Source organism: Balaenoptera borealis, assembly GCF_965194805.1.
Source record: "Balaenoptera borealis genome assembly, chromosome: 10".
Classification (NCBI taxonomy): domain Eukaryota; kingdom Metazoa; phylum Chordata; class Mammalia; order Artiodactyla; family Balaenopteridae; genus Balaenoptera; species Balaenoptera borealis.
Genome location: NC_138874.1, coordinates 103789374 through 103816636, shown reverse-complemented (window position 1 = coordinate 103816636; position 27263 = coordinate 103789374). Strand labels below are relative to the sequence as shown.

General features: G+C 32.2%; 1 protein-coding gene across 6 annotated transcripts in view; it reads right to left on the bottom strand.

Moving 5' to 3' along the window:
* ATRNL1 (attractin like 1) overlaps positions 1–27263 on the bottom strand; it is a 705133-nt gene that overhangs the window by 490330 nt on the left and 187540 nt on the right. For all 6 annotated transcript variants that reach the window (XR_014249113.1, XM_082407780.1, XM_082407777.1 and 3 more), the window contains 2 exons: positions 26344–26481; positions 8759–8852 (listed from right to left, as the gene is read on the bottom strand). Coding sequence is in view for 5 of the 6 variants with exons in the window: in XM_082407780.1 (XP_082263906.1) it covers positions 8759–8852; positions 26344–26481 (232 nt within the window). In the remaining variant the exon portion in view is untranslated. The remainder of the gene's footprint in view (positions 1–8758; positions 8853–26343; positions 26482–27263) is intronic.

Here is a 27263-nt window from a genome sequence, read left to right as displayed (position 1 = left end):
CATGGAGACCTGGGCGTCCAGGGGGCACTGTCCAATGTACGGACACCAAGGGCAGAAAGGGGGGGCGGTGGTATGAATTAGGAGATGGGGATTGACATATATACGCTAATATGTATAAAATAGATAACTAATGAGAACCTCCTGTATAGCACAGGGAACTCCACTTTGCTGTACAGTAGAAACTAACATATCATTGTAAAACAACTATACTCCAATAAAAATAAATAAATAAAATTTTAAAAGGGAGTAATTAGGAAAAACAAAGTCCTAAAATACATTAATTCATATTTGTTTTATAAAGCCCTTACTATGTGCCAGAAACTAGTCTAGAAAGGAGGGCACAAGTTTGATTGTCCAGAAATGTAAAAGGCATTATTGGCATCATCCTCTGCCTCCTGCCACCAAAAAAAAAGAGAGAGGGAGAGACTAGATATAACAAAATAGATTAAAATGGGTAATAATCTTAGATATTGCTGGTCTAAAGGCAAACTAGTGAGGAAAAAATGCTCAGGAAGAAGATTCTCCTATGGCAAGGACTATGTATGTATCAAGAACTATTAACTCACAGCTGTTTGTAATGCTTGTAGTAAAGCAAAATTTTGATCCCCATCATAGAATTTAAGTCACCATTTTCCAGGAGATTCTTCTTTACCTTAATTTTGAGAACCAGTGTCTTAATCCTAACATAAGTAGCTATGAAGAAGTTATGATCACTAAAGAGGAAAGATATAAGGAAGAGAAAAGGAGATTCAATTATGAATTAAATTACTAAACTTAAAAGATCCTGCTTATTAATTGTGCCATATATCTCAGTAATTATACTTATAATTCCTAATATGTTTGAGAAATTTTATCTTCAACTTACTGTGGATAAAAACTAAAACATGATTCTGGATCAATCCACCAATTTTGATTAATCTACCAACATAATATCTAACAATATCATGAATGTGTATAATTTTCTCCAGAAGGAACTAAATTGCTCTAAGATCTTATATGCAATAAATAAAGCAACAAAAGTTTTTTTGGCTAGATAAAGGAAAATACTAATTAATTAGATCAGTGGTTCTCAGTGGGGATGAATGTGTGGGTAGCAATGAATTACCTCTATAATTATGGAGTTCTAATGGAATGTACTACAATGGCTAAAAGGGAGGCCAAGGATGACAGATATCCTGAATGCACAAGGCCACTCCACATAACAAAAATTTGATCCAAATCCCACACAACTTTTGGATAAAATAGCAGATCAACAGTTTTTGTTCATAATTATTTGACTGTTGAACCTAATTCCATTTTACCTATAAACACAGAATAGTGTTGCATGTTTATAACAAACAGTGAATTTTCTAGGAATGCAATTACCATGTAACTTGAAAATAGACCATGAATAATTTTATTCAAAATTTAACTAAGATGTGTTCATCGTTTTAGAAAACCTCATCAAAAATAGCTATGCTGTTCATGGTATATACAACACACATCTTGGAGTATGCCATGTGTCTAGAGAATATTTGAGACTCCTTTTAAGAAACTAAGAACCAAATTTTATTAGTAGTATAGACTTGTGAATAGCACTAGATTTCATTAATAAAGTGATGAAAATTGTTATTTTATTCCTATACTATATATTTTTAAAAAATTTGTAGCCCTATGATATAAAATCTATGTGATAAAAATCACGTATTAAAACTATGTATTTGGGCATTGCCAATTATTTTTCAGCTGGGAACTCTGAAAATGTTCCCAGAAGCCCCAAACAACTCTACTGGCTCTGGTATTACTATATCTTTTTCCAAATTATCCTCTATTACCTATTTCTAAGAAATGATATAGTTTCCAAGGTCTTTTCAAGTACCTTTTCAAGAAATTGAATGTGTGCCTTGACATGCGGTATGGTTTCAGGATAGAATGTATATTTTCTGTGACATTTTATCATAATCTTGCCCATATTTTAATCTAGGGAATTATTTTGGCACTACACTTACAAATAAGACCCAGCTAATATTTGAGAATATAATACTTCCTCATTTTCTCTATTTCAACAGCCTGTTATTTGTCTTGGTATAAGATCTCTAATTTCTGATTTACCATCTTCACCAGGTCCAGAGTGAATGGAAGGAGTTTAAGGGACTCCTTCCACTTGACCCTTTCTACCTAACGGCTCCTTTCCCACAACTCAGAAGATCAACCTGAAGAGTCTGCCAGCTGCTACGTTTATCCATTCCAATTTTGCACTTAGGAACAGGAAAATGACCACAGGGTGCGCTTATAGACCAATGTATTCAATTAAACAGATCTGGACCAAAATTCCATTTATTACCTGGTCCCGGTAAGTTCCCATTCTAATAAAGGGGCTATGACTCTTCATCTCTAAATGCCAGTAGCATTCCTTAATTTTTAAGATAATTAATTATGAAAATCCATAAAGTTCTAGAAGGTGCTATTCCATCACCATTGAGAACCACCTAATAAATTAGTGTTTTCCTTTGTGCAACCAAAATATTTTGAGCTTCATAGTTACTGTGTACAATATACAACAACACTTTCTGTAGGATTTTTAGATATTTTCTGGTAATTAGAAAGATTAGACAGGTCTAATCCAGGGCCGATCCAGAAACATGTTTTTTGTTTCTTTTTGTTTTTTTTTAAACATGCAATAAATGTTAAGGTAAAATTTCCCAATGGTGTCTTCTGGAATAGTCATATAACTCCTTAAATACACAGTAACAATACTGAACAGATTTTTAAGTGAATATATTAATGTTATTTTGGTGACCAATACCAGGCCAAACACCTTATCCCAAAGCCCTTCAAAAGTATGTGTGCGTCATTTTCCAGTGACCAGTTATGTACTAAATGGCTTGAGGTCCCATTGGATAGAATGGAGGAGAATGTATTGTGTGTATTGATGAGATGGCATGCGTGGTTCCTCAAAGGAACCCAACCACCATTTTAACTGATGGGCTCTGGGAATCAGAGATTCAAATCAGAATCATGAAAAGACTGAAGGATCACAATTTTCTACTAAGGCAGCTGACATCAACCTTCTGCTTATTGGTTCATGATCTTTTCTGGTGATACAAGTCCAACAATAATCTAGTTGGCTGCCAATTTAGCTCATCCCTCAGAACTCACTTAGGCATTTCCACATATCCCTGCCAACCAATACCCCCTGTTGGTCATCTGGTCTTGCTGACTATTAAGGTAATTATATCTATATTTAAGAGTTAAATGTCACCACCTGGTTTCTACTGTTCTGGAATCCTGACATACACATTGTCACTAGAGAGCCCAGCTGACTGGAATCATTTTCTACTGTCTATCAGGACCTACAGAGAATAGCCACCACTGAGCTCCACAGATTCCAGGGCTCCCCTTACTGTTGTACTCCTTATTGTCCTAGTGAAGGAAGTGTTCTAGAAGACCTCCAAGAAAATATAGTCAGTTAACGGGCAGTCTGATATTATGTAATACATGCATTCCAATACATCCAACTTCCTGAGTTTCTGACCCCAGTGCTCAAAATTTCCCAAGACAGTTCCAGCAACTCCCACCTCATTAACTAGAGGCAAGCCTCACGTCCACACTTTAAAAAGCCATCAGCGGGCTTCCCTGGTGGCACAGTGGTTGAGAATCTGCCTGCCAATGCAGGGGACACGGGTTCGAGCCCTGGTCTGGGAAGATCCCACATGCCGCGGAGCAGCTGGGCCCGTGAGCCACAATTACTGAGCCTGCGCGTCTGGAGCCTGTGCTCCGCAACAAGAGAGGCCGCGATAGTGAGAGGCCCGCGCACTGCGATGAAGAGTGGTCCCCACTTGCCACAACTAGAGAAAGCCCTCGCACAGAAACGAAGACCCAACACAGCCATAAATAAATAAATAAATATTAAAAAAAAAAAAAAAAGCCATCAGCAACTCCAGGTAAACTCACTAAGATATGAAATCCTGAAATATAGGAGAGTGATGCCGTATCAATATAGTCTCCCTTCTCCAGTCTTATATCCCATGTCCCCAGGTCCAACACCCTCACTGTGCACTCCTGATTCCTGCCTCTGCATACTTGCCAGGCTCTGCAACTTTTTGAGTGAATAAGCTATCTCTTCCTATAGCAGAGACTGTGTTTTCCCATTCATGCTACACTGAGACCTGATGCTTTTTACTGATCTGAAGACAATAAGTAGAGGCAGGGGACACTGTGGAGGAGGACATCTTTTTAGGAAGCATAACCCTCAGGTGAAATCTTTGCACTGTGTCCAGAGAAAAGGAAGCTATTCTACTCTAGCAAATGACAGAGGGCTACTTCTTCCAGTCAGGAGTGCTCAAGGGAATCTAGGATTCAGGGTTCTAAGGTCGTACTCGTAAGTGTCCCCACTGTAGGCCTCAAAGGCTTACTCCTTGTCATCAGGCAACGACTCTGGCATGGGTAAATTGTCATGACTGAGCCTTCAGTTTCATCTGCAGTCTGCCAACCTTATGATTAAATCCTGGGCATAATTTTCAAGATACTCTGCTCTCTGGCTATAGAGGATGAGGGTCTTTAAATGCTGTCATGAGGGCCTCTGATGTTCACATTATGCCTTGAATTGATGGAAGCCTCCTTCTTTAAGCTTTCATGGCAATTAACAAAAGCTAGCCAAGTTTGTAAGCATAATTACCATCGCCCCATGACTTTCAAGTGCTAAAGTTGCTACATAAACTAGTACTTCTCCCTCAACCTATACTTTATCCTATCAAACACAGTTAATAGTCTCAATAATTATTATAGCACACCAGGATAATCACTACCCCACTCACCATTAGCATTGTAGTGCTATTGCCATTTGATAAGTCATCCAATTATAAAATCCTATGCTGAGGGTCTATTATCTAGAACTGCTTCCAGTAGCAACCAGTTTAGTCAGAATAACCTCAATAGCAGATGCTGAAATAAGGACTTGGATGTGGGTACTTGCCAAGGAGAGTTATCTCAGGAAGCATTGGTGACAATATGGGAAATGGAGGACAAACTCCCATTTCTCGTTGGCCAAGGATTACCCATACTGGCATCAACTGCTTTACACTTCCTGGTTGCACCTGGGCAGAAATGAGTAGCTTTGGAACTAAAAGAGAAACAAAGATTCTCATTCTTTATGTGGAATATTGGAAAGTACAGGAAACTGTCCACTGCAGCCTTGATGAAACCCTAAAAGCCATGAGAGTTGGCAAGATGTATCGTTAAGTATCTGCCACAACATTTTATCAAAACTTCTTCCACCTATATCTGATTTCCCCTTTATTTCCCACTGAGGAACATTAGTTTCTATCAGTAGGGTTGTTAGAAGGCTGAAGGAAAAAGCAATTAAATACTACTGACCTTCATTACACATACATTGAAAATGACACATTATATTTTACATAATGCAAATATGGGTCACCTTCACATTGTAAATTGAGAAATTTTACAAAAATAATATGTGTGTTTTCTTTAAAGTCTGCATGTTGCTCCTCAAAAGTAAACAATTTTCCTAGACAATACCACTTCACTGATTTTATATTTACATTTATATTATAGTTTACTTTTCCATTAAATTAATTTTTAACTTACCATTTCTGAGTTCCAACTGTGTTTAGGCCAGGGCCAGAATGAGAACTTTACCTTGGCAAGATTAATAATTTGGTGTCCCTTTAAATGAATATTTTGACCCCATACTGAAGCCCTGCCCACTGTGTCTGCTATTCCCTTCCCCCAGCATACACCACAAGAAATTATCTCCAATTATTTCCATGAGCAACTGGTGCGGTTCATGAAAAAAAACTCTAAAAAGTGTGTGGACCCACCAATTCCTCAGCCCCAGGACCTTCCCACTATTGATGATGAGCACCTGAGCACCAATTTATCAGCCACCTCAGCTGGACTCTGCTTTTAAGCTTCCCACTGGCTTCACTCCAGGTTAGCCAGTGTTCCTGTCTCATTTCTCCCTGACAGCTCTCGTTTCTCTTTAGAGTTTCGGTCATTTGGTTACCCTGTAATCTCAGTTCTCCAACACTTTCAAGAAAACTCATGAATTTGCAGTTCGCCCAGCTTTTCTTTCTTTCATTGTAAAGGTGGGAACAATGCTTTTTCCAGCTCTCTACATCTTGAGCAAAAACTGGAAATGCTATCGTTCATTTTTACTTGTTTGCTTTACTGATGTGGTTTCTCTTTCCGTTTATCACATTCTATACCCAGAAAATTTTAACTCTTCCTTCAAGTTCCATCTCAAATATGCTTTGCTCAAACTTTCCTTATTCTTCTATGATAAATCAATCATTCCCTTTCAGTACTCCTTCACTACTTTCTTCATTCTATTCCATTAAATAAATTTATTGAACACTTACACTGTAGTACTGATGCAATGGTCCCTAAAGAGGTTCACTTAATAAAGGATACAGGCAAGTACATAGATAATGCAAGGAAAAAATTAGTAAATAGGAAAAGAACCAACTTCAATTTGGAGAGTTTATGGAAAATACACAAATGAGATGTGATGTCTGACTACATACTTAAAGCCAAACAGAAATTATCCTGGGAAGAGGAAAGAGTTCATTCATAAGCATCTCAAATCACTAATGTATCAATAATAAATTAATATAGTATATTTTGGCTAGTGTCTCCACTGCTAGCCTGAAAGAAGCTTTAAGTAAAAACCATGTGTTATTCATCTTCATTAAGAGTAGCAACCACTCATTTAATAATAGATTACTGACTTGAGTGACTAGCTTTGCTTCTTAAAGAGAGCTTTTTTTCCAGTATAAGCACACTGCAGGAAATTATTGCTTTAAGTATGAAGACCCTATTGTCATCACTGCCCTACACTCAAATAAATAAATTAAATAAATAAAACAAATATTTATACAAATATAAATATATATTTAATATTAATATGTAATTAATATACATATATTTCTATTTTATAAATATATTTTATATTTGTATACAAATAAGATATGATATATATTATTATATAATATAAATTTTATATAAATAAATAAAACAAATAAATAACTAAAACAAAAAAGCAATGAATGTAATTCTATCTACAAAAACTGTCCACAAAATACTCTCTACAAATTAGTATTCCAAATTTTCCTCTGCTTACAAAAAATTTCCCGTTTATAATAACTAGGGCAAAATGGAATTTCACCATTCAGAACTATAAAATTTATTTTTCTAATATTTCATACATATGCCAAATCCTGTAACTCTGTATATATAAGCTTAGAAGCCCATGAGTTCAGTGAATTAAAATACTGTCTCTCTTACCTGGAAACAAAAATACGTTTCTAACGTACTGCATCACATAACGGATAATTATTATGGATGGTTATACCATTTGTGAAAAAGTAAAGTACAAATTTAAATTGTCAGTGTTTATAATGATGATGGAATCTCACAACAAAAATAAAGTATTTGTTGCTTAAGACCAAGAGCTACTACACAATTCATTGGGGGAAGAGAGATGCAAGGAGCAGTACAAAATGAAAATGTTCTCGTTAAAAATTTATTAAGAATTTTAATATGGCGACAGAAGAACATTCAATCAGGCATGATGCCCTTCTAAGCATAAGGCCCTGTGTAAATGCACATGTCACACACCCAAGAAGTTGGTGTTACTTATGACAACCAGTATGTAGCACTGCAGAATACTGGAGGCATCTCTCTGACTTAAAGCATAGGACTCTGATTTAATCTCATTGGTACTGAGAACAAAATAGCCTTCCTTAATAGGAATTTCCCTAAGATCTTATGCTTTGACCTCATTTTTAAGTTTAGAGACTATGGAGAAGGAATAAAAACTGGTTCTGCTCACCTTCTCTTGAAAACCTCAGTGACTAGTCAAAGACATGACCATCTAACTTGAAATGTTTAGGGTAATTCTATTGTAAATAATGTATTTGTTCTAAATAAAAACAAACAAAAAGATCATTTTCCATGGCTAACACACCTCTTTGGATATAAATTTTTACATATAGTTTTAGAGAATCTTTTATTAATTTTTAAAATAATTATATAATTATTATAATTGGAATTTATGGTTTATGTCATACAGCATATTATACCTAATATAAACGTAAGTGCATATATACAACTCAAAACTATAAAAATGATTTTAATATATGAAGAATATGAATAATAAAAAACATTTAAGTAACATGAGACAACTACTTTTTAAAGTTACTCCTTTTGGAGGTAGGTGAGAATAACAACTAAATTATAAAAAGACAAAAACCACTCATAAAACTATTGAAAGCAGAGTAACAACAAGAGTGGGTTCATGTCTAATGAAATAACAGAGAAAAAGAAGATGAGTATAAGAAACCACTTGCAAGGCCTAAAAGACTATAATGATCAGAAATAATAATAAAAGATTCAAGAGAAGGAAATGCATAGAAACATTGGATTTCAGTTATTTAACAAGATATAGAGAAAAATTTTAAAGATAGCAATGGAGGTTTGATATATAAGATATTTTTCCAGAAAAAATAAGAATGTTTCTTTTTATCAGAGAGATACAAAAGACAAATATTCTATGGGCTCTGTTTTGAAGGCTCCACAAAATTGTCATTTTAAAGGCTTAATTTTTTATGAAACTTGATAAAATGCAAGTAAACATAGCTTAAAACAATACTGGTTGCTTAACTAACACAACACTAAACTTAAAATGGAAAACCTATAACAATTAGTTCTACAGCACAAATTCAACCCATGAAAGTTCTAGAAAGTAATTTTTACTTACAATTGGCATTGATCACCTTTTATTCCTTTAGTTGTGCAGAAACATTTTCCTGTGTGCATATGACAAATATTTGCATGTCCACTGCATGTACAAGCTGTAAGTCAAAACCAAAATGATATTGAATATTCCCCATCAAAAACATGTGCATCACATTTCAGGGAAGGTTGTATTATCTTATTTGTAAACCATCAATTATCCTCTTGCCATCCAAAAACTAGGGTTAGCATACAAGTTATTTTTAATTAAGGGGAAGTAAATTCACTTATTTAAAAATTTTGTGAAACTCTTCAAAGTCTTTGGGGTATCCTGAAGTCTAGTGTGGATCCAAGTATTTATCTCATCCTTCTTTGGACTTTTTTCCATTTCTAATTTTGTACATCTACTTAATGAAATGAGTTTCAAAGAGCATAAGATCTTTGGAGTCAAACAGTTCAGCTTCAAAATGTACATCTATAATCACTAGCTATGTGACCTTGGGCAATTTATGTAACCTCACTAGTCTTAGTTTCTTCGTCTTCAAAAGGAGAAAGGAGCTCTCAGGACTTAGTGAGAATTAAATGAGATAATGTATTTTAAATTCCTAGCACCTATCAAGCATTTAATAAATACAACTATTACTTCCACTACTGTTACCACTGCCAACAATAAAAAAATATAATTTTACATATTGTATAAAAAAGCATATCTGTTTATTTGCCCAAAAATCATCCTTTTCTGAGATCATTCTCAGTTTCAGTATTCCAGAATACTACCTGAAACATTCCATAGTATAACAGTTACATATAGTCAATTTGGTTCATACTGAACTCATTTCATTTTCTTACTTTGCATTCATTTGTTAAAGATCAGTGTTCCAATTATTCAGGACACAAATCTCACACTTTATTGTGCCCAACATCCAATCAGCTGGCAGGTTTAGTTTCTACATGCAGGATCTTTCTTGTATCTGACCTCCTCCTTTCCACTATGGTAACACATCATTCAAGTCCTGTCACTCATGCTCTCTTACTGACACCAATACATTACATAACTGATCTTTCTGCCTTCAGTATGGCTACAACTCATTCTCCAATCCCGAGACATATTCTCAAGAGATAAGGCTGATCATGTCATTAGCTCTTTCAAAAACCTTTAATGAGAACTACTGGGTTCCTGCACACCACCAGCTAGTTAAACCATTCTATTGATAAAAATGAAATAATGATTTCATTCCTGATTTTCATACACATTTAAAAATAAGATAATGAGTCACTGATTTTGATCAAAATATAAAATATTTTAGAACACTAAGCTTCTTATTGTTTATGATTATTTGCTTTGAAAAAAATACATAATTAATATAGAGTAAATACATACAACCCTACACACACATAAAAAATAAATTTTGGTATTAGGTAGATTATTAAGAAGCCAGGCTTTCTTTGCTAAAAGAGGCTTCTACATAAAAGTGTGGGTTTTCCTTTATAAAAACTATTTAAATAGATCAGTATAATCTTCCTTTAAGTTTGTAGAATTAACTATGGAAACACAACATGTGAGAATTTTAGAAATGAATGACAAGATGCAGAAGTGCAAGGAATAAAGGAAACTATCATGAGCAAAAAAGGGACTCATATATTGATAACATGTAACTTCATAAATAGTGAATATACCATGGTATCTTTTAATATTAACTTGCCGTTTCACATTAATACTATCTTGTATTCAGAACTTCACTAAAAAACAAATGATACACATTAATATTTTAAAACTTGGGTAAACTTTTTATTTACCCTTTATGGCAGAACTAGATAATAGTCACACTTGCAGCATTTCTTTAAAGAATTATCAATGCATAGTAGCTTTAATAATTTCTGAGACAGAAAAAATATTGTGTTAAAATACCTTTTAGTGAAAACTCATTTTGAGAGAATTCCCTTCTGGTGCTACACTTCAGGCTAAAATGGCACAAATGTATTTTAAATTCAATCGTTTAAAATTTATACTTCATGACGGTGCTGACATCATTCTGTTGTTGTCAGCGTTTGAGGTTATCTTTTTATGCTGAATAAGCACCTATAAAATCATCATACTGTGGCCTTTTGTTTGGTAAATTTTATATGATGATGATTTTATAGCCTAGCTATACATTACAGGAACATTATGAGGTCACACGGTATTTATGTTTCCCTATAATATAAATTTGCAATATCAACTTGTAACTAAAACTAAACAATAAGGATAGAAAAAAAGATGCTATAAGAGTTATTCAAATAAATTGTATATAAAGAATATACTTTAGAAAAGGAAATCAAAAAATAGTCATTGGCAGTACTTGTTTCAAAGTCAGTTTATGTGCCTCGGTCCTTTAATTGCTATGTCATTGCTATTTGTCACACACATATACAACAGCTTCTGGGAGTTAGGAGATCATGTCCACTTAATTTCCTTTATATACTTCTAGCATAATTATACTTGATATTTAGTAGATATATTACATTAGCTTTCAAATATAGTAAGAATTCTGGCAAAGACAAATGTTCAAATAGCCACATGACTTAAAATTATATTCTTCAAACTTATATTTTTATTTACAGCTCTAAGCCCAAATATCCATCATGTGTGGCTTATAAAAAGGGAAAACACAACATAGCTGTTTCCCTTTGATATAAATAAACATGAAATGTTGATATCAATAATATCTTAGCAATCTGGTTTTTCTCACTAAAAACTCAAAAATTATAACTATTGCCATGTATTAATCTGTTGCTGAGAGTATGATTTTGTTTTCTCCTGGAAAGATGACAAGTCTCATAATTTAAAATATGTCATTTGACTTACAGAGATTATTTTGTTTACTTAGGATATTGGGCACCCGTATTTGCCTAAATAAAGAGTAAATGAGAAATTAAGAAATGATTCTTTCTCCAATAAATAAAGCACAGTGAAACTCAGTTATTCAGTCCTTGTTCCAGTATTTGTTGAACGCTGTTGGGTGAAAGGCACTGCTCTAGAACTAGTCTGAGAATATGATGGTGAACAAGAATCTAGCACTTAAGGACTGGAACTGCCAAGTAAATGGTACTGTTTTAAGGATTTAAGTTACAGGTTGGAAAGTGATAAAGTGCCAAGAGGGCTATTAAGATTCATATTTTACATTTCAAAGCCGTCTAACATATTGAAAAATGAGGAGAAACTCTAACCATCTGTTTTAAGGGTCAGTAAACGATACCCGTGAGGGCAAGTCCTCACTTCCTATTTTTTATGGCCCATAAGCTGAGAATGGTTTCTACATTTTCAAAGGATTGTGGATAAGAAGGAGGTGAAGCTGGAGGCAAAGGAGGAGGAACAAGAGGAGGCAGCAGCAAAGCAGCAACCATACCTGTACCTGGATCACAAAAAATAAAATATTTACTACCTGATCCTTTAGAGAAAAAAAATTTGCCAAGCCCTGACCTATAACCACAAAGCCTGGAAACACATAACTTGTCAGTTCTTCATTCTGACTGAATGTTCAAAACACAAATCTCATTTAAAACAAACAAGGTTTCGGTTTTTTCTTTTTTGATAGAAGAGGGTTAAGCATAAGCACTGAAAATATTTGACCAAAATAAATTTCAACCCAACTCTTCTGGAATTGTATTTTTAATACCTTGTGTTTAGCTTTGATAAAGAATAACTTTAGTCATATTTCATTTTCTAACTCTAGCAAGATAAATTTCTTGAACACGCCTAATGACTACCATTAAAGTTTTTAAACCCTTTAAATTTTACTTATACTTATTTCTTTAATCTTAAGTTTTCATTCATCTAAAAAAGTAGGGCAAAATATTAATACCCTGGGCTACAGATGAGGCAAGAATGACACATATTATTAGAATCTATTCACAAACCAAACCTCAATACCAATGAAATACCAGGCATTTTTTCCCACATTCAGTTCTACCACCAAAAATTACTACTTGCCTTAAGTTCAAATTCTTAAATTCCAATTTATTGAATTTTTATTGCATCTCTTTTTAAATCTGCATTGTTTTCAATGAGATTGTTTTTAAAGGTTGTTTTGAATAGTTATTAATCAATGAATCAAATCATCTGAAAAAAGTCGTTGAGTATTCATTATGTTAAAAATATAAAACATCAAGTAGGTTAATGACAAGAACAATATTTTGCAACCATATATGACTGCACTATTTCCAAAGTACTTTCATACACATTACCTATTCAATCTTTACACCATATGTATTATACTCATTTGACAGAATGGCCTCAAAGAAATGAAAAAAAAAAGTCCACATTTATACATCTAGTAAGTAGTAAAGAATTATATCCTGAGATTCTTTCAACTTCTTGATAGACAATATATATGTGTGGATGGCACATATAGATAACATGTAACATTCTTGACCATGTATGCTTTTTAATTTCAAATATATAATGTACTTTTTTAACAGTTTGAAAGCTGAAACTAACCTGAAAACATCAATGATAATAAGCTATTCAGTAAATACACCGTTAAATATAAGTACTAAGATTGCAAGGTTGATTCTTTATTAAGAAATTCATTAATACACCATATTATCAAATCTAAAAATTAAAAAATATGATTATCTACACAGATGCTAAAAAGTATTTGACAAAAGTCAATGCCCATTCCTGATAAAACATTCAATAAAATAGTAATTCAAGGATACTTTCTTAGCATAATTACACACACACACACAAACATATGTATATGTGTGTATATATATTTATATATATATCTATATCTATATATATATATATATATATACACACACATATATATAGTAGCCAGTATCTTGCTTAATAAGAAAACACTGGAAGCTTTTCTTCCACTAAGATCAGGAATAAGGCAAGATTCCCCAATAGATCTATTACTCTTAAAACTGTATTAGAGATATTAACCAATGTAATTATACATGAAAAATTAATTGATGTGTAAGGACTAGAAAAAAAGTAAAACTATCTCTATTTGTAAATGATATGATAGTATGTCTGGAAATGCTAGAGAATCAGTGTTAAAACAAATTAAAACAATAAGGAATTCAGTAGGGTAATAAATTTTAAAAATTAATATACAGAAATCAATAGCCCTCTAACAATAACCAGGTAAAGGATATAAAATCTTATTTATAATTGTAATGAATAAAATACTTAGGAATAAATTTTAACAAAAAATATGCAAAACCCATGGGAGGCATAAAAGTAGTTGTGAAAAAAATGGAAAGACACACATTGTTCTTGAAAAAAAAAAAAACCCAATATCATAAAGATGTCAGTTCTATTTGAATTAGTTTATAAATCTAACCCAATCTCAGCAAAAATACTAATATTTTTTAATGGAACTTGATAAATTGATAATAATAATCACATACAAAAATATGCATTCAGGAATAGCCAGGACAACACTAAAAAAGAAAAGCTAAAAAAAGGGGGTGGGGGAGTAGTTCTAATAGACATTCAAACATTTATAAGCCCTCTAAAATTAAAACACTGTGATACTGGCACATCAATAGGCAAACAGATCAGTGGAGTAGAATAGAAGATCTACAAATAGAACTGAATACATATGAAACTTTCGTATATAAAAATAAATATATTTTTATTGATATAAATTAAAATATATTTATTGTCAATAACTAAAGTTAGATTATTTGCTGTCAGAGAAGGAAATTAAAAATTTGGAAAGGAGGAAGGATAGAATGAACCCTGTAGTAAAGGACAGGAAATGAGAGGTATTAGTGTGAACTCATGGATTTTACTATAGAGTACAGGTAGATACAGAAATGGGTACTGATGTGTTTATATTTATGTATGAGAATTTATTGGTGTCTGTTATGTATACATACATCTATTTTCCAGTTCTGTCTGCTAGGATGATCCATAAACAATGATGGCCCTGTAGCAAAGAGACCAGTAAAGGAACCAGGGATGCTTGAGAAATGCCAGCTTCCAGTTAGGGCAGGAAAGGTACAAGATGAGTGCCAAAAACATAAGGAAACGCTCAAAGAATGATAGATAGATAAATAGATGGAAACACAGACAGATGCATAGATACACAGATAAATACATAGATGCACAGATGAATACATAGATAAGATTCAAAGACAGACAAACTAGAGAAGACAAATCTTTTCATTGTAGAAGAAAGCTAACTAATTATTGTAGAATGAATGATGGAATTAGAAAATCTCTATTTGGTAAAAATCACAAAACTAGTGAGTAAAAGTTTGAGAAGTAACATGATATTCACATAGTCTGAGTATCTCCTACAAGATATTTTTTCATTAAAGGATAAAATAGTGACTTTATAGTGAAGAAATCTGGCAGACACCACTTTAACCAAATGTTTATGAACATCTGAAAAGCTGGGAATACCTGTATTCCTAAAAAATGTCAATGTCATTACATAAAAAGAAAGACTCAAGAAATGTTCCAGATTAAAGTCTAAAGAGACACACAAATCAATGCAACTAGTAATCTTGAATTTTCTTTTGCTCTAAAGAACAATGTTGGGACAATTGGTAAGGTCTATGTTTAATAACAATACGCATCAATGTTAATTTCCTAATTTCTATAATTATAATGTAGTTAAGAGATTTCCCAACTTTTAAAAAATAAACCCTAAAATCTTTAAGGAATAGAGGGATATCAAGTCTGCAATGTTTAATTGAGAGATAGGGAGAGAAAGAAGAAATCTGAGGGAACTTATTGAATATCCTTACAACTTTTCTGTGTGAAATTGTGCCCCCCCCCAAAATTAACAGACCTTTCCAATTTTGAAAAGATTAAACATTTCTACACGTTAAAAATAGATAATAAAATATACTTTTATGTCTTTTACTTGTATGTCAATAATAACATTATGTTAACAACTTTATTTGAAGAGTTCTTTGTTTTTCCCATATGTTATTAAGGGTTTAGTTTCTATACTTCTGACTGGAAGGGATGTTGTTAACAATATGTAAAATAATGATTCCATTTCTCAAGAAAACATTAGTCTCTATCTTTTCAAGAAAAACCAATCATCCTATGTGAATAATTACCCAAATGCCTACAGTTACCAACAATGGGATTCATATAAGCACAATTTAGCTTTAAACTTGAAAGAATTAGCTGCTGGCAGATAGAAAAATAAACAAAATATACCTTAAAATCATTTAAAATACAAATTATATGGTATACTGGAATAGATATTTTGAAGTTAGCTACAAACATTTATAGGATAACACATTTTGTTAAAATGACCCCAAAATTAATAGAGTGAAGTGAAATGTAGATGGTAAGCTTTGAGAAGTCAGACACCAATATTCTACTTATTTTCTCTAGAAGAACTAGAAACTGAAAGGAATTATATAAATTTCATTTTTCTTCCTTACCTAAACTTCATATAACTTCTAATCAGTATTTAATGAAAAATTTATGTACAAAATATTAGATTATTGCTCAATAAGTTATGAGTACAGAATGAAACACCATTGGTAATTATTAAAACTAATCCTCATTTAGAACAAAATAAAACATAGAATTTGGAACCAATATTGCTTCACTTTTGCCTCTATTACTAAAAAATAAAAGAAAGCAAAATCAACCTGAGAAATATAGTAAGCTACTTTTTACCTCTTGCTCTAAAGTGAAAATATTGGTTGAAACGTGAAACCCACCTAGATAGAAAGTCTGAATTACATTTTCTCTTAGATCATATGAAAATGAGTAAAACATATGACACAAATATTATATTTTCTTAGTAATATTAATATAGCAATGGGCTAACTATATACCAAGCACAGTACTACTACCTATGTAATAGCGTCAGAAAGATAATGTAAAAATGATTTAAAAAAAAAAACAACTAAGACAAAACTTTTCTCATCAAGAAGTTCACATCCTACTTAGAAAGATAAGTGAACAATGACTTACAAAAACACTGATGGCTATCACCATGGAGGTACCAACACTGCCTGAAGTTAGGAGGGACATTACAAGTTTTCAGGCTGAAATTTCCCGAGTTCAGATTTGAAAAATGAGTAATGGAGTCCAGAGGCACAGTAGTGTCCAGGGAAGCAAAAATAGGAAAAATGGGTAAATAGTTGGGTTTATATGAAGGAGTGGTTTGATATGAGGTGAAAAGGAATACAATATTGTGAATGTCCTAGATACAGAATAAAGGATCAACTAAAAGAAAGTGAGGCTGATCTATTTAGAAACTGCTACAGTGGGCTAAGTTAAGGTAAAGGTAGACACAACTAGACAATGGCAGTTCAATATTATGGCTTCGAAATGGATTAGAGCTGACCACTGATTATATGTGAGATTCAAAGATGTAAGCACACACTTGCTTTGGAGTACAAGAGTCTGGTAGTTCACATTTGAATCCTGGTTCCATCACTTGCTGGCTTAACCTTTAACATGACTCTTTAGGCCTATGTCTTTGGGTTTACTCCTCTGTAAAATTGACATAATAGTATATACTTGACAAAATGCTTTGGAGAAAATGAAAAAATTTAGGCAAAGTTCTTAGCAATGTTCCTGGTATAAATAAAATACCATTAAATATTAGTTATATATGTTTTTAATATAATGCTTGGAGCTTGGCTGACAAGGAAAATGTTAATATCTTAACTTAAATGTGGACACAGAGAAAAAGAGAAGTAAAGGTGTGGTAGAATATGAGAAACATGGTAGGATATGAAACCAGAAAAATCACTCTGGGTCAGAGCATAAAGGCCTTGAACGTCTTGTCAAGGAGGTTTTAATTTATTTCACAGACACTTTGGAGGCAATGAAAGATTTTGGAAATGGTCATAAAAATCACTGAATGTTTTGGGGAAGAAAACTATGTCTTTATCTTCTGATAAAGGAGATACAAGGGTGGATTACAAATGGAGAGACTGCATATACAGAGGGTAATCATTCATTAATTCAACAAATACTTAATAAGAACTTATTCCATTTTAGGTAATCTGTAACATCCAACAGCAGTGGAAGAGAAGAGGAATCATGGGGGCCTAAACTAATAAGGGTAATGGAATACAAAGGCAGAGATAGGTATCAGAGACAGTGCAGAGTCAGAATCAGCTTGGGACAGAATACAAGGGCTGAAGAAAAGGAAGGAATCAAAGGTGCCATTGAAATTGAGCCCAAAAAGAATTGTATTGCCATTAACAAAATGCGGGTGAAGTGAGAACATTTTTTAGATAATAAAGTTACTGAATTCAGTTTATAAATATTGATTTGAATAATAGTGGCCTGTACAGAAATGCTTAATAAGAAGTCAAAAAATAAGTTAAAATTGCTTAATAAAGTAGGCTGCACTATTCACTAAACATACAATTAAATGTTTATATACTTGCTTTAAAGCCTAAAAGTATAGACTGCGATTATTACAAAATCAGTAAATTGGCCTTTAAAGAAAAAGCAAGATAAAAGGTATAAAAAATTATATGTGATTAAGAGAAAGGCAAATATTTGCATTCATGTCCTAATATATAAAAATGAACATTTGAAGAAAAGGCATTTCTTCTTAAATAATATGTTAAGGAGGATTTTAATATGTTTATGAAATATTTAAGGGAATATTTATGCTGGTGCTTTTTTACACCTCCTCTAGGCATTTCTAATATATAATTAACTTCCCCACCATCACTAAGTAGTTTTTGAGATATGAAAAAGTGTGTATGCAAATTGGTATTTAGCTTGATTTTGGTTTTTAAAAAATCTTTAAATATCAGGACAAGGTAAGTACATGCTTAGAGTTTCTTAGTTAAACTCTAATTTTCTGTAGCATACTAAATAAATGTTTTATATGTTTTAGAATACAAGAAGTACGCCCCACTTTAAATTCACCTCTTACTTTTTTTCATCCTAGGCCTGTCATTTGAAGCTAATAGGAATTCCTCAACCTTTGTAGATTAGGGTAAGAGGCATTTTTATTTTTAAATTAAATTATCTTACCTTACTTATTAAAAAAAAACAATAGTGCCAGATCCTTGTAACATAAAACCTAAAGCAATACATGATGATAAGCATCACGTCAAGTGAAATTAAAGAGAAATATTGAACACTTAGATAAAATAATGGTTTCTATCTTGCCCCAAATAGGTAAGTATTGTACTTGTAGACCTAAAACCATTGAATAGTTTTTTTTTTTAATTCCGTAAGAGATATACTAGTGAACTTACTAATGAAAAGAAAACATTCAAGTGACACACTTCATGGTCAAAACTGATAAATCAGAGATGGAGATAGTCTGTAACATCAAGTCTAGAAGCCTAAAAACCACTAACCCAATGCCAAAAGTCGAAGTAAAATTTTATTTTAAGTTAGGATAGGTGGAAAGTAGAACTTTGTGCAAATAAAAAGTAGGAAAGGAGACCTTGAGAAAGGTGTCAAAGTAAGTCATGCATGGCAAAGTTCCCCAGCACTTAAAACTTCAGTGGCTAACATCTCTAGCAGTTTCATGAGACTCAGCCCACAGACAGTTCTTGCAAAAGGAATCTAAGAGAAAAGAGTAGTAAACTGCATCTTCTAATAACCCACAATCAAAGGTCATTCTAAAATAGCTGAGAATGTCAGGGCCAAACAGTTTTCATAAACGCAGTTCTTCTTATCCTTAACATTCCTTTTGAGAACAAAAAGGATGAAAAGAGTTTGAAAAGATGGAGTAGATAAAGAAAACAGGGTTACTGAGCAATTTGACGTAGAGCAACACTTCTACAAGGAAAACAAAGAGTTTCAAAAAATTAGTATACAGAGAAGAGAAACTAGCTACAAATATTATAGAAGCTATGCAATAAAGACTGTTTTTAAATCATGCAGTTGAAACAGGCAGTTCTATATGATTTTAAAAGGCTCTCTTGTTTTCTTAAATTTACATAAAAATGTCATTCTGAAGAGAATTTTAGATCAAAGTATAACTTTATGACTATATCATATACTAAATAGCTACATGTAATTATATAATTATTCATTTAAGGGCCATTCTTTGAAATATTTAAAATCTCAGATTGGCTTTTCTCTGCCACATAGGATGATACTGTGTACTCAGAAAATACAAACTTTCAACTTTGTTGTGTCAAAATAATTAATAAAAACAAGATTTCCATATCAAGTGATTTTCATTTATCTGCATTTTTAGATTATTCAGGTCAATGCTTCCATTTTGAGAGAATTAAACTTCTTACATTTATTTTAAGAAATGCTCGAGTTCATTTGGTTATGAACTTTCAGCTGAACAATCTGCAATATGTAAGAAGGGTTTAAAATGAAAAAAATCTCCCATTCTAGTAGAGAGAAAGAAGAGTTCACTTATCTTCTTCTTTACCACCCTCAAGTCTCAGAGAATATCTGTGTCATAGCCCAGTGTGTTTATTAAAGTTTTAAATATTTCTGTAAAAGCCTGCTACGGACAGATATTAATACTATGCCAAAAAGAAAAACATAAGTTTTGCTAATAAGAAACAAAGGTAAAAACAGAACTGTTACTATGTTGAAAGAACTTTTTTTTCCTCAACCTGGAAACTAACAGTTTCTTTATCACTATTAAAAGTAAAAAATATAGAAAGAAAATCATATACTATTTAAGAACCTAGAAAACGAATAATAAAATGAACTAAAAGTCATAAATAAATACAAAATTACATTTTACTAAAACCAGTTATGAATGCAATGTTAAAGGAAAAGAATTTATTCATAATACCAACCAAACCCATTAGACATCTCACAATAAACTAACTAAAAACAGTAAGACCTAGATGAAGAAAACTATTAGTCATACAAGACTGCAATTTTTTAAATGTCTGTATACCTCATATGGGGAGCTTTTTTCTTAGAGTCCATTTTTTATGAGTAATTAAACAAAACAAATACATGTAAAGATATTAAAATATTTTTAAGATTAATAACATTATAGCTTAGTTTCTTACATTTAGAACAAGTTATAATGAAAAACATGCAGCAAATGATAATTACAGAAAATTGAAGCATGCAAATTGCCTCAACTCTCAAGGGCCTACCCAGATCCTCCCATTAAAATTAATCTCTTTGTCCCTGATTCTATTGTTCAACTTCTACATAACACTATTACAGCACCTACACAATGTTCAGTTGACCCTTGAGTAGGGAGGGGGTTAGGGACACCAACCCTCTGTGCAATAGAAAAATCCTGTATAACTTATAGTTGGCCCTCCATATATGCAGTTCCTCCATATACCAGGTTCCTCCTATACACAGTTCTGCATCTTCTATACACAAGATTCAACAAACCGTGGATAGTGTGGTACTATAGTATTTACTATTTTAAAAGTCCACGTATAAGTAGACCTGCGCAGTTCAAATCTGTGCTGTTCAAGTCAACCGTAAATAAATTTTAGTAAGTCCTAACACACTACTTTGCATACAGTAAGTAGTCGGTAACTGTGGAATTCAAGGGTAATCCTTCATCGCAAAGTAGTACAGTATATTGAGTGTTGAGCTGCTGTAGCACATTGAGCTGTTACTCTATTCAATGAAACTTTCATTTATTTTCTTTTACTAAAATTTATGTTAAATTGGAGATAATACGGCAAAAATAATACTGTCCCAAAAGTCTGATTCATACATTTATATTAACATACTTAAGCCTAATGATGTTATAAATAGTAACAATAATAATTTGCAATAACAGTTTGCATTATGGAGTTAACATTTGCTGGAAACACATATTATTTCATATGTTTACTTAAGCCTCACAGTAAATTAAATTAGCTGCATTTTGGAGGTGAGGAAAGTGAGACACTAAGAGGTTAAATAATTATCCAAGGTGACAGTGCCATTGCCAGAATATGGATCCAATCAGTATAATTCCAAAGCCCAAACTCTTAACAATGTTACATTCTTTTATAGCTACAAAGACAGATGGATAGATAGATAGATAACCAATGCCAGAGCAAGTTTGTATCAGAGAATCTTCCTGAACATTAATAAGAAATAAAATAATTTTAATAATAAAGCACTTTCAATAATTGTACTAACAGAATAGCTATAAATATAACATAGTTTAAAAACAATCTGAAGGACGTCTACAAGTACATTTACATATTGACAACATAGTTAAATGGCTTTAGTAGGCCGACTTTTAAAAAAATATCTAAATCTGCAGTGCATTTAAAGCCTTACCATTCAAATGTAAATCTATTTCCTTATTTCCCTTAACATCACCATGGACTTTGAATTTTAATACGTGCAACTACTAATGAAAAAATGAACTTTTCTCAATAAGGTGAACTAAAAATGAAAAAATAGTAGAAAACTTTTACTTCTCATATTTTATAGATTGATTTTAGCCATTGCCACATTAAATATAATTCACCAGATGTGACATATTGTTTATTTAGTTAGATTGCTAATGTGGCCCTAAGAAATAAAAATGAATTTCATACATCACATCACTGTAGAAAAGTCATAGACAGAAAAATACTATTTTGCCAAATTTAGGAAATAAGGAAACTATAAGGAATTGTTTAAAGCTTCATAAACTACCAGGGAATGTGCAACAGTGAATAAGAAAGGTATTTATCTTTCATTCTCTTTTGTTTTCTATTGCATTGTACCTCAGCTTTCCACATGTATAATGTCAGCAACAAAAATAATATGAAATAACTGAAGTAGTCTTAAACCTAGCAGAGAAGTATATCATCCCCAAAGGGAAACATATTTCTAAAAGTACTATGCCTGGTGGAATGATAAAACTTACTATTTTAATTTAAAACAGTTTTTAGCTAATATATGTATTCAAACGTTCCTTTTGCCTATGTTGGCAAAAAATTAAAATAATACTTTGGTAATCTTCATGACATTACATTTGGCAATGGATTCTTAGATATGCACCAAAAGCACAAGCAACAAAAGAAAAAAGAGATAGACCGGACTTCATCAAAATTTAAAACTTTGGTGCTTTGAAGGACACTGTCTAGACAGTGAAAAGACAACCTACAGAATGGGAGAATATTTGCAAATCATTTATCTGATAAGGACCTCATAACTAGAATATATGAAGAACTCTTAGAATTCAACAACAACAACAAAACCAAATAACCCAATTAAAAAAATGAACAAAGGACTCGAAAAGACATTACTCTGAAGATATACAAGTGGCCAATATGCACATGAAAAGGCAAAAAGACTCAAACAAATATTTGTACACCCATATTCATAGCAGTATTATTTACAATAGTCAAAAGGTGGAAGCAACTCAAGCATCCATCAATGGATGCATGGATTTAAAAAATGTGGTATATACATACAACAGAGTATTATTCAGCAATAAAAAGGAAGGACACATGCTACTATATGAAAGAACCTTGAAGACATTATGCTAACTGAAAAAAAACAATCATTAAGGACAAATACTGGATAATTCCACTTATTTGAGGTGTCTAGAGTAATCATATTCATAGTGACGAAAAGTAAAATAGTGGCTGCCAGGGGCCGGTGTTGGGGAATGAAGAGTTATTATTTAATGGTTATACAGTTTTAGCTTTGCAAGATGAAAAAAGTTTTGGAGATGGATAGTAATGATGGTTGCACAACGATGTGAATGTACTTAATGAAACTGAGCTACACACTTAAAAATGGTTAAAATGGCTAATTTTATATTATGTACATTTTACCACAATTTTTAAAATTGTTTTAAAATGGGCAAGAACTTGAATACACATTTCTCCAAAAATAACATATGATGGCCAACAACTTCATCACTAGTCATTAGGGAAATGCAAATCAAAACTACAATGAGAAGTAGTTTTACACCTACTAGGATAGCTAAAAGTTTTTGAAAATGTAAAATAACAACTGTTGGCAAGAATGTAAAGAAATTGGAATCCTCCACGTTGCTGGTGAGAATGTAAAATCGTGCAACCACCATGGAAAACAATTTGAACAATTTGGCAGTTCCTCGAAAAGTTAAACATAAAATTGCTATATGACCCAGCAATTCCTCTCCCAGTTTATACACAAAAGAAATAAAAACTTGTATTCAAAAAACACTTGTGCAGTAATGTTCATAGCAGCACTATTCACGATAGCCAAAAGGTGGGAAAAAACGCAATGTCCATCAATGAATAAATGGGTAAAAATATTGTGATATATCCATACAATGGAATAATATTCATCCACAAAAAGGAATGAAGTACTGATAGATGCTACAACAAGAATGAACATTAAAAACATTATGCTAAGTAAAAGAAGCCAGTCACAAAGTCACATATTTTATGATCCAATTTACATGAAATATCCAGAATAAGTAAATTTATAAAGAAAGAGAGCAGATTAGTGACTGCCAGGGACTGGGATGACTGCTTCATAAGTATGGCATTTTCTTTTGGAGGGAAGGAAATTTTCTGGAACTTGACAGAGGTGATGGTTGCACAATATTATGAATGTAGTAAATGCCACTGAATTGTATACCTAAAATGGTTACTGTTATGCTATGTGAATTTGACCTCAAATTTAAAAAATGCTAAAAATGGGGTTATGGTTGGAAGCAATATATAAATAACAGAAGTATATGAAGTAAATTACTTCACAAAATCCCCATGGACTATTATATAGGCATTAAAATAATTTGGAGACTGTAAATGAAATCATTTTCATAAAAGTAAATTAAAACAACAATTGTATATTAAATATATGAAAGGTTGCAAACACATATAAATTGCAATGTGGAAAAGAAACAACCCAGGAGTGTTTTCTTCTTAAAGTTATGGAAACATTTATATATATAACATAATCTATCTGAAATACACTTTTTGTCCAGTGAAATTCTTGGCTATAGAAAATTCAGTAGTAAAAAGCTTTTTGGAAAACAGGATGGCTCCAAAATCCTTACCTTTTTACTTAATAAACATAAAATACTATGACTATTACTACAAAATACTACGACTAATGCTACAAAATACTATGACTCCACTAGGTAAGGTCTAAACTTCGTGGATTCCGTTGTACATATGTCTACTGCTGCTTCTGTATACAATGAACACAGCACTAAGCTGCGGCTTTTGGCTAATAAGGGCTACTGGATCCTCCCTGTCCATATTAACACCACTTCTGCATTAATAGTTAAGAGTTAGGCCTAAGAATCAGACACTTTCTTCCTCTTATTAGCAGTATGATTTGGGTATTTTACTTAACTTCTTTGTGTATTTGGTTGTATGTAAAATGGAGATAATTGTGATTCCTCCCATACAGTTGTTGTACAGCTGAAATGAGATAATGAATATAAGCTATGAGTACAGTGCCTAGAACACAGAAAATGCAAGCGTCAACCAATTTGTGCATTACAGCCTCAATCAGGGCAGAGCTTTCCACATCACAAAATTTCAATCAGCACCAAACCTGCTATTTCCAGGGCAGTTTTGTTGACTCTAAGGCACAACTCATCATTCTGTGTTTCTCAACCCTGAGTGTATATTAGAATCATTTGGGAAGACTTTGAAAGGAACCAAGAATCACCCTACGATAAACTAAGAGACTGATTTAATTATTTTAGGGATTGACCCAGACATCCGTATTTTTTAAAAGCTCTCCAGGTGGCTTTAATATGCAGATAGTGTTAAAACGTTTTATCTAAACCAGGCCCAGGCCCAACTCTCTCTATAAAGATTTCTCATCTTATCACAGCCAACAACTGAGGCTTTTCTGTGAGTGCTCTACAGGCTATTCCATTTAGAAAAAGTAGATTAAAGATTTAAGGAACAAAGACTAATCTAGAAATGAAGAAGGATTACTGAAAAAAAAAAAAAATTTAAAAGGAAATTTTTTAAAGAAAGACCAAATTTCTTTTTTTAAAAAGTAGGAGAAAGAAGCAGCAGGACAGAGAAGAAAATAGAGAAAAGAAGGGTTTCATGATCGAAAAATGATATGATAATAGTTAGCTCTTATAATGCTCTTTTAACGTGCTTCAATTCCTATTATATGTGACTCTATTACATATGATCTCATTTGATCTTTACAATAATCCAATGAAGTATTATCATCTTCCTTCTACATATGAGAAAAATGAAGCACTGAGATGCTAAGTGAATTAACTAAAGCCATACATTTAAACAGTGGCAGAGTTGGAATTTCAGCCAAGGACTGATTCTAAATCCATTCTCTTAAACATTATGTTATACTATCACCATGTCAAAAAAACAAAAAAAACAAAAAAAACTTATGTGACGTAAGGCATACACAAAACCTTTCTTACTCCTATAGTAAAATGTAAAATGATAACTTACTATTATTAAAAAACAAATTATCAGCAGTGATTATTTTAGAATAGTAAGATTACAGGTAATTTTAAATTTTAATTTATCTGCATTTGGTAAATTTCCTATAGTAATCATGTATTCATTTTGAAATAAGAAAAAGTAAGATTTTCTTAAAGCAAGTATATCACAGAATTTTTATAGTTCATAGTCCCTAATAAATATATATTACCTTCCAAAATATTGAGACTTAATGGAAAAAAACTTCTTTAATAAAATATATTTTCCACAAGAGGCATATCTTTCTCAATTTTCTTTTCTGTAGTAAAAATACACTGAAGTGAAAGAAAAAATAATTACCTGTACACTGTCCTCCGTTGGTTGGATCTCCATAATAACCTGGCATGCAGTCTTGACACTGCTTTCCTGTGGTAAGATTTTTACACTGTTCGCACACGTTATTATTGATGCAAGTGCTATGTCCATTACACTGGCAAGCTAAGGAAAATAGTAAAAAAAAAAAAAAAAAAATTAAAATATCTACTTAACAGTATCAAGTATAACTGCCATCAAGACAAAGAATTTATTTTACAAATCTGAATGGTAGCAGAGTCCAACGGGCATTTCCCAAGTTTTTTTTTAATGTGCGTCTCAAAATATTAATATAGGACACTATATACAATAAATTCTGTGTTGAAATTTTGCCTATGATCTGTAAAATGTAGGGGTTAGAAATTTAAGTGAAACATAAAAGTTATAGCTAAGGAGGAAATATCTTTTAACATATTCCTTAAAGATTCATGTGACAATTATGTCTATTAACAGGAATAAATAAAAGAGCTTTGACAAAGAATGTTAAAATGCATCTTAATTATATTTACATATAATAAAAAAGGATCAATAAATATAGAAAATTGTGTGGTAATAAGACCTTACTTCAAGAAAATACATTAGTGTAAAATTAGCAAACATAGCACTTTTAAATTACTTTGTATAAATGTTTATCTTCTCTGGGCAAGAAAAGCTTCAAGGCTTAATTAAAATTCTATTTGAATGTGAACTAAACAGAAACAGATTTAAAGCACGAGAATTTTTTATGTCTTCTTAATATGAGGTCTAATATGTTTTCATATTAATATTACAATGGAATTAAAAATTTCAGATGAGAGATAAAGTTCGTATATGAAAGCTCATGTTTAGTGTCTATTGGGGGCATAATACTGACTTAGTTTGGTAGCGTCTTGTCGAAACATCATCATCACTGTCACTTTCATAATCAT